The sequence below is a fragment of the Arachis stenosperma genome, chromosome 7 (genome assembly GCF_014773155.1).
Source record: "Arachis stenosperma cultivar V10309 chromosome 7, arast.V10309.gnm1.PFL2, whole genome shotgun sequence".
NCBI classification, from domain to species: Eukaryota; Viridiplantae; Streptophyta; class Magnoliopsida; order Fabales; family Fabaceae; genus Arachis; species Arachis stenosperma.
This window is the reverse complement of record NC_080383.1, coordinates 89,573,444-89,585,194: the sequence shown is the minus strand read 5'-3', so window position 1 is coordinate 89,585,194 and position 11,751 is coordinate 89,573,444. Positions and strand designations below refer to the sequence as shown.

Genomic DNA, 11,751 nt, shown 5'->3' with positions numbered 1-11,751 from the left:
TTAAAATTTGACAAGAATAATTAATTGTCAAATAGATCCATTTTTGTTGACGAAAAACGTTGTTATGACACAAAAATGTTACAATATTACATGACGTAATTCATTCTTTTCTGTCAACAAAAACTGAACTATTTGACCATTGGATACCTTTGTCAACTTTTTAAATCTATCAGCAACTCTTCTATTGTCTATGTTTTGAAATTATTTTTGTCAGCGCATAAATCTTTTTGGTGCATTTTTGGTAATTTACTCGTTGTTCGACGTACGAAACTAATCTGCAACGATAACCTACTAGAATCACAAAACTAGTAATGTTGAGGATCTGATCCAGCAAGGGTTGACACCCTCCAATTTTCTTACCCCTACCATTCACCTCTGTTGGTGATACTCACTACTAAGAGGGCAACTAATAATCCTTTTACTAATGTTTTGAGTACTCACTTCATGCAATGGAACTATAACTAGAAGAAAAAATTCTCCTGGCATAACTGAAGTAGCCATTTATCTTAAAGAGTAACTCAAATGTCAAGAAAACAGTTGGCTTAATTTGAGTTAACCTTCAATCAAGTACAATTTCTAGCAATTAGATGGAAGAGGGTACTGATATATATTACCTCCATTTTGTTCAGGGACCAAAGTCAATACCATTGAACATTTGGACTTGCATGGCCCTTGGAAGCCATGGCATAGTAATCAAGCATGCAAGTATGTTTTGTATTCATCATCAATCAAATCAGAGATGTATTGAAATAAATCATAAATCATCTTTATAAATCAGACCAAAAGAGAATTCTAAAAGACTATAACTTAATATTTGAAATGTACAAAATATCCCTATTTATAAGTGAGTGTCTATTCAAAATGGTTTTCTCAAAAGTAAAGTTGTAAAATAAGATAATTCTACTCATTTAAAAATCATTCCAAACCAAAGAATTGAATTCAATTCTACTAATATATTAAACTCATTCCAAACCATGAAATTAAATTTCAAATAGAAATCAATTCCTTTTTTAATAGAATAGAATTCTTTTCTCACATTAAAAACACTTTCCAAACACACTCTAATCGCGTAGATCAAATAGCAAAGTGAATAACTTGAAAAGAAAAAAAAATAGATAAATACTCATCTCGAAAAAAAGTAGCTAGACATTTGTATGTCCTTACACGACCTGAAAATTAATTAGCACCAAAACATTAATATTTTCTTCTTTTTATTAACAAAAGGGTCCTTATCTTCATCTTTTTGTTAGTGTTAAAAGTACATTGATCTAAATTGCACAAAAAATAATAGTGCTGTATAATAAGGAACAAATAGAGCATATATAAAATCTTTTGTCACTATAACATTAAAATCTTTTAATTCAAGAGTAACAAATGATCATCTTCCTTGAATATAAAATGCAGCAATTCTTAAATATTTGTATTCAAGATACCTAAGGTGCTCCTTTCAGACTCTCTCGTAATTTGCCTCTCTTGGATTTTCCAGTCTTTGTATCCCACTGCAATGGAAATAAACAACAAATATTACATTCAGCTAATGTTTCGGTCATAGATCTCAATTCCTGCTTCCTATAATAAATTGAACCGAATTGAACTTAATAAAGACAATTTTTTGACACAAAAAATTTAAATTTTGAAAAAGGAGAGAGAATGAAGAGCATAACTCAAAAATTTTAGTTATAATACTTTTTTCCTTGTAATTTCAAATTGAGAAATGATCGTTGAACACCAAAAAAAAAAGAGAGAGAAATGATAAATTCTTATAATTGGTACATCTAAAAATCTATCTACTAAATAATCCTTAGATATTGTATAAATTATAACTCCTGCCATTGTGAATGAAGTTTTGAATTAGGACAATTAATAAGCTTATTATTAGAACTTAGGAGATCATTAAAACTATCAAATTTGTGGCCAATTGATGATGAATCCAGAAAGAGAAGCTCCATTTACTTCACCTTTGGGTCTCCCCTATCCAGTCCAGAATATGAGAACAATCTTCCCGCTTCAAAAAATGCCTTCACAAGAAACTAAATGTTAATGTTGTTCCAACAAGAAATATATTCAATAGTGTTTGTACACATATCTTCTGCACACAATCTAAACTACCTATTTCTGGTTCTGTAGGACTTAATTAAATTAGCTTCTCGGTGATTAGAAATATCTCGTGGCATTCTTAGACTCTCGGGCACAACAAGCCTTCTGCTCCTGTTCTGGTATGAATCAACAATGAAGTTGAGTACTGTTTCCTGCCATGAGTTGTTCATCTCAAGATCAACATAAGGTAACAGAAAAATAAATGCATGGGGCAAAAAGAAAACGGTCAGAAGCAAACCACAACTCAAGTATAAGAAAAGGAATTTAATAATGTTTGGTACAGCAGCACTAGAAAAGCAAATTGCGAGAAGTGTGTTATCTAAAGCCATAACAATAAGGTTATGATCTTGTAAATTAAAGAGGTCAGAAGTTCAAATAAAGAAAACAATCCAAAATACTTTCCCTAGATCCCACCAGTTAGGACATAAAGAGATGTTGGTTAGCAGTAATTAAAGCAGGTCGAGCTGAGGACATTAGGTTAAGTTTGTTTATAGTTGTTCTAGCATAAATAAGAAATTACAAGAGAATGGTTATATATGCACATGCAGTAATGATCAGTGGCAAGAAAGGTTCAATAGTTATACCAGAGGTTTAGAAGCATCAAGCCAGTCATATATTTTTTCATTTCGAAACCATGTCAGCTGTCTCTTCGCAAAATTTCTGCAGAAAATTTCAGGGAATATTCCTAAATAGCCAATAATATGCATCAAAGATAAATGGAAATCAAATACCAAAAAACATGAGAGATGATGACAAGCAGGGGGAATACAGAAGAAAAAGGAAGCAACTGCTTTTTTAATAACTTTTTACACCATGGAGTAGTAAAATCAGTTAGTACCAAATAAGATTTAGCGTTGACACACAGCAGAGTGTACGTGAATAACAGAAGAAAATTTTTTTGCAACAGTTATCTTGTAGAGGATATAATGCAGTACCGTGATACTTTTTGAAATTCAGATAAGAACTTGTAAAATTCTCCTACTGAACTCTGACCATTTAGCTTTCTGCAACTTAATAAGTACTCCATGGCCTGGAATTATTGACTCATGTTAATAAAGAATCATACTATATAAATATTCATGTTAGTCTGTTACTCCATAATTTATAGTAGGCATTTATTTGCATAGCCTATGAGCATAATTTTTTATTTTATATATGTATTAATTTTCATATACACTATTTTCTTATTTTCATAACACACGTTTTCAAATTTTTTTTCTTATGATTATATCTTCAGCATGCATACAAATCCATGCTTATTTCCTTTAACATAACAAACCCAGTTAAACTGTGGTTTAACCACAGTATTACCTCAAAACAATTCAAAGATCAGTTCAATTCTGAGATTTTAACATATAGTTCAAAAATCAAAAAGAACTTTAATGTTTTACCTGTCGTGCAATGTGGATTATTCAAGCTTATTTCAGTAATGAAAATTTGCAAATATAAGAAGTTAAATGTATATACAAAATATATAGAGATAGTATACTTGTCTGTAACCAATTCCTCGTGTTGCAGAATTAGAATTTGGAAGAAGACCCAAATTAAGAAGCCACTGAGCCTCAGATAGAATCCCATCCCTTCCTGTAGCCAAAGTGAACTAAGACAATTATTGGAATTGAATATTCATGATATTGACAGACAATATAGCATATATTATTATCATCGTGGACCTTTTAATGAATAGTTACTTGCAACTTGCAAGGAAATTGGTATCCAAGAAGATAATTACATATCAACAGAGAAGTAACACAGAAGAATGCTCAACAGAATGTATAAATCATGTTTGTTTCCAGTTTATGATTATACCTAATAGCATTTCTTCACACCGATAATCAAGTGATTTATAGAGGTCAAGTCTTTGGACAGAAAGGAAAAAACACATAAACTCGTAGTCCAAATCTGACATATTGGTTTCTTCTGTTGTGTTTGCCTCAGATGACTCAGAACCATCAATAACACTAAAGTCATCCTGTTTCCTGAAAGAATCATATGGTACCCGAAAAGCAGAAGGAGGTGATCCACTGGACTGCCATTCCAAAGAATTAAAAAAGAGTAAATTTACGAACATATCTCAGATAGTAATCCATTCAAATCATACATTTCAAATTTATATCCACAGAAAAATACAAGTAATCCTAGTAATTCATTCAAATGTACTCTTCAAATTTATATCCACAGAAAAATACAAGTATAAATAATTCACAAGTAAAATTCAGTTGATTGTTACATTTAAGCAGATTCCGCATTGAGAAAAATTAAGTCTGAGATACACCCGTTAAGGCTGGTAAAATAATTATTCTTGTGCTTATATTTACGCTGTTGCAATAAAATGAATAAGATATATAAAGGCAGGACGAGAACTGATATTAAAATGTTAACATCAAGATTTTTTTTAATTTCTGGAAGAGCTTTTGTCAAAGCCAGAAAGGCTTAGAAACCATGCAGAATTCAAAGTTGCTAATATGCAGCTTATAAAATTGCAAGCTTACCTTAATAATTTCCAGGCTACGCCGTAAGCGATACCAATCATTCACTGGTAAAAGTTGGGCCTTCGGATCACCGGCTTTTACCACCAATTGCACAGCTGCATCCCATTCTTCTTTTCTCTGTAGTTCAGCCAACTCTAGATGTACTTTGGATGCAATCTCCGGAGAAGCTATAGGCACATCTGGCTTTCCATATATGAACCTTTAAAATCAAAGTTCAAACAACAAACTCATAGGTATCAAATGTGCCACATTAGATTGTTTATAACCACTTAATATTTATAAACAAGAAACTCAATAATGGTATGAGATAAGACAGTAATAATTCACAACTATAGTGAATGCCCTATAGCAGCAGTTGAAAGGAGTTTATGATGCTTATTGAAATAATGGGTTTTAGCAAAGGGAGAAGGAAAAGAACAAAAAAGCTAATGAACAATATGAACTGTGATATATAAGACAAAAGCATTAATTCCTATGTACCAGTGGCAGATTGTTAATCCTGATTACATAATTGAAAAAAACATAAGAATTTTGGATAATCTAAGTTAGTCTATGATGTTTAATATTTTAAAATAAAATCAAAATGAAATAAGACATTTTCCTCATTTCTAACAAGATTTCAAAGAAGAAAAACTACTATAACCCGTAGCTGGTTATCAGTGTGTTAACAAAGATTAGTGAATTACAATAATATCCTAGGAATATAATCATATATCCACATCCTTCAAGAACACAAGTCTGCAGCAATTGGAACCATATCAGCAACATCTTTTTGTGTTGATTTACAATTATATTAATGCCAAACCAAGCTTTTCCTACCCTTTTCATTCAGCAGGTTGCAAAATAAGAAAAGTGTCTCATTTTTTATTTATGCTTTCATATTGCCTTGTTATTGATACATCATACAACTACTGTACTACAGATAAGCAGTTCCATTTGAAACGATAATTAGTTGACAAATAGGCGGCAGAAAAAGGCATACCATCTTAAATACAGTCCAGTGCCCCCGACAACTATGGGAACACGTCCTTTGTCAAGAATAGATCTTGTAGCTTGCCTTGCATCCTCGAAAAACTGTCCAACAGAATAGTCTGATAAATAATAATTAGTTTTACCTATAGAAAAAATAAGCTCTTCAAAGATCAAATATGAGATGAACTAATATGCAGTGATGATAATCATAATGAATAGACACTCAAACAAATATAGCCAGCCAACAGACAACACACCTTCAGATGGATGCAGTATGTCAACCAGATGATGTGGTACCTCCTGACAAGAAAACACAAATAGAAACAGTGATTTCAAATTACCTTAACTATATTTGCAGTTGAATAAAACTGGTTACCAGATATTCAGTAATTCAGTGCTAGCACTAATTGGTAATGCAAATTTCAGTGAACAATGAACATATTCTCAAAGAAATTTACATTTTCAAAACTTTAAAAATGAATATATTCGATCAGCTTCATCATTCAGAATTTCACGACTTGAAGCAGTTAAAATCCTTGAGATGGGTTGAATTTTTTGCGCCGATACAGAGTATGGCCAAAAGATTAGAACGTTAGCAATGTATTCCATGCCTCGTCTAAGACACAGCCATCAATGATTCAATGGTCCTCCATAATATTTACAGATGACCACCACATCCATACTATTTGTATTATTACACATGTCGCCCCTTCATAATTAGCAATTATCTTAAGAAGATAGAAGCTGGAGTTTTGTGAAACTTCTTGAATATAGAGTAACCATGGACAAGAGAAGAAACCAGAAAGAATAATATTAAAGCAAGATCTGAACTAGAATGTGCATATGAATATGTCCCACTAATTATGAAGCTACCCTCTTTAGATGGTTTTCCTTTTGAACGATAAGTAGTCATCAATTCTCATCTTTTCCTTTTTTTTTTCCCTTCGCAGTCATCGAAACTTAAAATTGAAAAATCACATGAGCATTTGTCAAATATGAATCATATGTATAATTATTTTAGAGAAAAAAACAACCTTGTTTGCCGAAACTAAACCAAAACTCTACCAACCTCATCACAGCTTACTGTCATTAGAGAGTATGTTAACTACCAGAATAATTTCAAATAAAATAAGTAGTGCATTTCCAAATGACCCATCTGATTCAATTAGTCAACTAATTACACCAAGCAATACGATCTACTGATAAAAATAAAGGAAAACTGACATAACAGACAATCCATACAAAATTTCAGGGATTTAAAGTGAAAATCTATCTAATATAAACTAATGCAGAGTAGCATATGATGTCACAGGTATGCACCTTTCTATCATTTTGGGAAGGCTTTGCAGATCCAATATCAAGACCCCGATATACCTGCGGCACAAGAAACCATTTTCATTAAAAACTCAAAACAACAACCTCAACAGTTGTTAAATCACAAAAAGTTCCTACGTCAAAGAGGAAGTAACACAAATACAGCAAAATCCAAGGAGATGGACAAGCATCATTTCCATGGTATTCCCTTGAAAAATCAACCTATCACCGTTCTCATAACTCGTTCACCAAAATATTATCTTGGTACATTTTAACATAATATGTTTCCCCTGCATAATAATAAAAATGATTACAATAATATCAAAAGAAAAATAGCAAGCAGCCAGAAATCCAGAATTATCTAAGCTTTGGACGAACGAATGATTTTCGCTCTTATTGACTAATCTCTGAAAACACTTGACAATAATTCTAACACAAATAAAACCAACAATGAAATATTACTATTACTACTACTACAGCTGCTAACAATAACAACACAATAATTTCTCAACAGCTGAAGTCCAAAAGTTAGCTCCACAGAATTTTTTCACTGACCATGTGAATCTTGAAATTCAGAATTCTAAAAGTCTAAAACTAGCAAGACATTCAACAACAAGAACAATTTCAAATTATCAAGCAGAAAAAAGAAAAAGAAAAAAAAGGCGCCAAAAATGCTGGTTTGGTTGTCTAAACCTGGATAGAGTCGGCACTGACGATTTCCCCGTTGAGGCGCTTGGCGAGCTCAAGAGCGAGGCGGCTCTTGCCGGTACCGGTGGGTCCGGAAATGACTATCACCTTCTCTTTCTCCTTCTTGGCGGCGGCGGAAGCGCCGGCAAGGTATCGCCAGCGAAGAGCGAGGGAAAGCGGTGGTGATCGAGAAAGCGAGGTCTCCGGGAGACGGAGGCAGGTGCGGAGGTTACAGACTCCATTGTGAATCATCTTTGTGAATTCAGCTGAACTCTGAGTCCTCACTGCATTCTGAAGTCACAATGGATAAATATGTTAGATGGAGAATTGGAGATATTTGTATTTCCCACTTGATTTTATTGTTTTATTGTTTATATATTTATTTTCGGTCATGCTAGGTAGCCAAATAGTATAGAAATGTCACAAGTAGAACTGACCTATACTTTTTTATCATTCATATTTTTTATCATCCAACTTTCTTTTTTTTTATTTTTTTTTGGTAGTTCGAGTCATTAATGTTCTTTTTAAAATTAATTTTAATTTTATTTAAATTAAATTTTTAATAATATTTTTTTATTTTATTATTATTTACTAAAATATATTTTTTTATAAAAATTATGGATATTAAATTAAAAAATTTTAACAATTTTTACTATACAACTCATATTTTACTTATAAATTATTAAAAAATAAAATATAAAATATAAACAAAAATTAAAAAATAAATTTTTAAAAATAATTATTATACTTTTTATATTAAAATCAATAAATAAGCATACATATGAATATTAAATAAAAAATATTAAAATAATTAAAATCAAAACTTTAGTGCACATATGAAATAATATGAAAAATATAATAAGACGTATAGTTTAAAATTTGGTAATATTAATTATAGATATTATATATATGAAATTATGAATATTATGAGTATGAAATTATGTATGTTATTAACATGAAATTATAGATGTTATGTGTATGAATTTATGGATGTTATGAGTAAATTTATTAATTGAATAAATTAATTTAAGAATTTGATAAATTTTTTTAAATTCAATCTCGACCTCTAGATGAGTATGAGATGACTATGCCATTTAAGTTATAGCTCGTTGGCAACTTGATAGTTACTTATGCAATAACTAAAAAATGATATGTATATGGATGTAATATCTAATAAATATTAATTTAATTTTTAGATATTAGTTGTATATAATTATACATATTATGTGTATGAACTTAGTTAGTACAGTATAATTATAAATGCACATAAAAACACAAAAAAAAGTTTAAATCAGTTTATTACCATACCTTATTAGAGCTAGTGTGATTTTTTATATTCTTAAAAATTGGTTGATTAGCAATAATTTCATCGAGTAAATCCGTCTATTGTTCAAATTATTTTTCCACTCCTTCCAACATAGGTACCATGTTAAAGTCAAATTCAAATACCATATTATTTGCAATGATAACTATGACTTGTTATAAATTTTTTTTACCTATCCCAATTGAGCTTCCAATTGAACTAAAGTCGTGATTTTTAGGTACTTAATATAGACGTTTCTGATTGTGCTTCAATTACACTAAAGTAATTTTTGTCTCTGAACCTATACGGCCTTCACGATTTTTCTAGCAATTATAATGAATGAAACAAAGTCTTTATGTTTCAATTAATTTCCACGTACAAATCTTTTTGCTATACAAGTTTTATAAGTCCTGAAAATTCCTTACCCCTAAAACGCGCCTCTTCTAGCACGTTTAGTCCACGCGCCTCCTTAACAGATTTTTCAATTAATGAACGCGCGAATATATAACTTCCTTTTTCGAAAGCATTTGGTTTTCTTTTTCAAATTTCTTCTACGTTTTCTTGCCTTTTCTCTTCAATCTCTTTCATGCGTTTCTCTTTGCATTTTCCTTCAACGTTTACTTGTGTTTCTCTCTCTGTTCTCTTTTTTCGTTTTCTTGATTTCCATTCTTTCTGAAATCAAGCTCTGAAATCGTTTTGAAGATAATGGATGATTCAACTTCAGATTATCCGCTGAACCAAAGCGAAGTGAATTTTGAATTTGAATCCAATAAAGTTCCTAAGGTGTTGTTTAATTTCAATTAATATTTTTGTTAGTAGTTTATGATTGTGGAGTTGAATAATGTGTGAACCTTGCTTGTGAAACTTGCTATTCATTGTTCGTTGTTTGAATTGAATCTAATGTACTAGTTCTGATGAATTTTCTGCATTTTATATCAAACTTTCGAGTGTAAATCAGGAATATTTGGGTGTATTTTAGGAAATTTTTGGTGTATTTACAGTTTATGACTTTTTATCTGGCTGAGGGTGAATTGTCTTAATCTTTTAGTTAAATTGTTTTAGTTTCTATTTAATGATGATTCATGACTCAGATTTTTGTTATTTTTTATGATGGTTTTATAGTTGTATTTGCATTATGCTTGTTTTAATATGGTGTATTTTGGGTGTACTTTGTAGCCCCTTTCTGGTTGATGAGCAGTTTATTCCTAAGATTGGGATGACTTTTAACACCCTTGAAGATGCTGCAAAATTCTACAAGGATTATTCAAAGGCTGAAAGTTTTTCTACAAGGGTTCGGAGCACAAATAAGAAGGAAAACGAAATTAAGAATCAATTGATTACATATAGCAGAGAGAGAAAATGGAAATCGAAAATATCTCCGACCGAGAAGACAAACCCCTCGGTTGGTTTAAATTGTCCTGCAAGAATTTATATACACATATTTAAGGACATTGGTGTTTGGATCATTTCTAAGGTCATGTTGCATCATTCACATCCCTGCTGTCCAAATCAAGCAGAGATGTTCAAATAGCACAGGAAACTAAGCATGTCCGTACGTCGTACAATAGAGAATAACGAGGAAGCCGGTATCAGACCAAGCAAAACTTACCGATCATTTGTGGCAGCAGCCGGGGGTCACCGCAAGTTAAATTTTATAAAAAAAAACGTGAAAAATTACATCACGAGAGAAGTGCGAAATATTTCAGAACTAGACGATGCAAAAGAATTCGGAAAATACTTATTAAGAATGAAAGAGAAGAATCATAATTTCTTTTCTGAGCTCAAAATCGAGGACGGTCAGTCGATTAAGCTTGCTTTTTGGGCGGACGCAAGGAGCAGAGCTGCCTGTGAGTATTTCGAAGATGTTATTTCATTCGACACCACCTACAATACAAACAGGTAATATGTTGTTCTGGTTTATGATGCTGAATTAATGTTGTTTTATAAATCTGCTATAGAGGTCTATATTGGATGTTTTTTGGTGTATAGTTACATTATTTGGGTGTATTTAACGATTTGAATTCTGTTTTGTCGTAATCTGTTTCAGGTATAATCTGATTTTTGGTTCTTTTGTCGGGGTGAATCACCATGGTCAGTCAACACTTTTGGGATGTGCTTTGATGAAAAACGAAGATATTCAATCATTCAAATGGTTATTTCAATGTTGGCTTCGTTGCATGGGAGAAAATGCTCCGAAAAAGATTCTCACTGATCAATGCGCATTGATGCAAAGGGCTATCGAGGCTTGTATGTCCACAATTATTCACCGTTGGTGTATTTGGCACATCATGAAAAAGATTCCAAGCAAATTAAACGACTACAAGGGACACCTTGAAATTGAACAAGAAATGAGATATGTTGTTTGGAACTCTCATACCAAAGAATCATTTAATAGGAATTGGAATGATTTTCTGCTGAAGTATGGTCTTGGACAATGACAAACCCCAATTTGACGGTTTGTTTTGTATTGAATTTAGAGCATCTTGATAGCCTTTTGTCACATTTAGCCTAGGAATTAGCATGATTTCGTAATCTCTCCCGTATTTGTGCTTAAGTGTAAAAACATGCTTTTTAAGCCTTATTTTGATAAATTCTATTTCCTCTTTGATTCCATAAGATGCCTTGATATGTTTGTTAGTAATCTCAGGATGAAATAGGCTAAGCATGGATCAAAGGAAGCAAGGAAGGAAGCATACAAATGGAGAGAAGCATAAAAAGTCAAAGAAGCAAAGTCAGCCATGCACGCGCACGCGCACAAGGCGCTCGCGCGCACATTGCGAGTCAGGCCAAGGACGCGCACGCGTACCATGCGCGCACGCGCCGATGATGGCACATGACCTCATTAAAGCAGCACGTGCCTGGCGATTTTGGGAAGGTTTCAGCAAC

At 32.1% G+C, this 11,751-nt stretch overlaps 1 protein-coding gene across 3 annotated transcripts; it reads right to left on the bottom strand.

Annotated features, from left to right (window-relative positions):
* Positions 1-959: 959 nt before the first annotated feature.
* Positions 960-7,896, bottom strand: LOC130941485 (tRNA dimethylallyltransferase 9). 3 transcript variants are annotated; one of them, XM_057870015.1, is made up of 13 exons: positions 7,569-7,896; positions 6,882-6,935; positions 5,819-5,861; positions 5,572-5,680; positions 4,590-4,788; positions 3,907-4,126; positions 3,587-3,681; positions 3,033-3,127; positions 2,682-2,757; positions 2,110-2,249; positions 1,959-2,018; positions 1,434-1,499; positions 960-1,169 (listed from the first exon to the last, which is right to left on the bottom strand). In XM_057870015.1, the coding sequence occupies exons 1-12, from the start codon at positions 7,812-7,814 to the stop codon at positions 1,448-1,450; spliced, it is 1,389 nt and encodes a 462-aa protein (XP_057725998.1). In that variant the 5' UTR covers positions 7,815-7,896; the 3' UTR covers positions 960-1,169; positions 1,434-1,447. The 3 variants fall into 3 exon arrangements, with proteins under 3 accessions (XP_057725998.1, XP_057725999.1, XP_057725997.1); XM_057870016.1 differs by lacking the exon at positions 960-1,169 and adding an exon at positions 7,014-7,165 and having other exon boundaries at positions 1,299-1,499; positions 5,572-5,663; positions 7,569-7,783; XM_057870014.1 differs by lacking the exon at positions 960-1,169 and having other exon boundaries at positions 1,299-1,499.
* Positions 7,897-11,751: the final 3,855 nt, after the last annotated feature.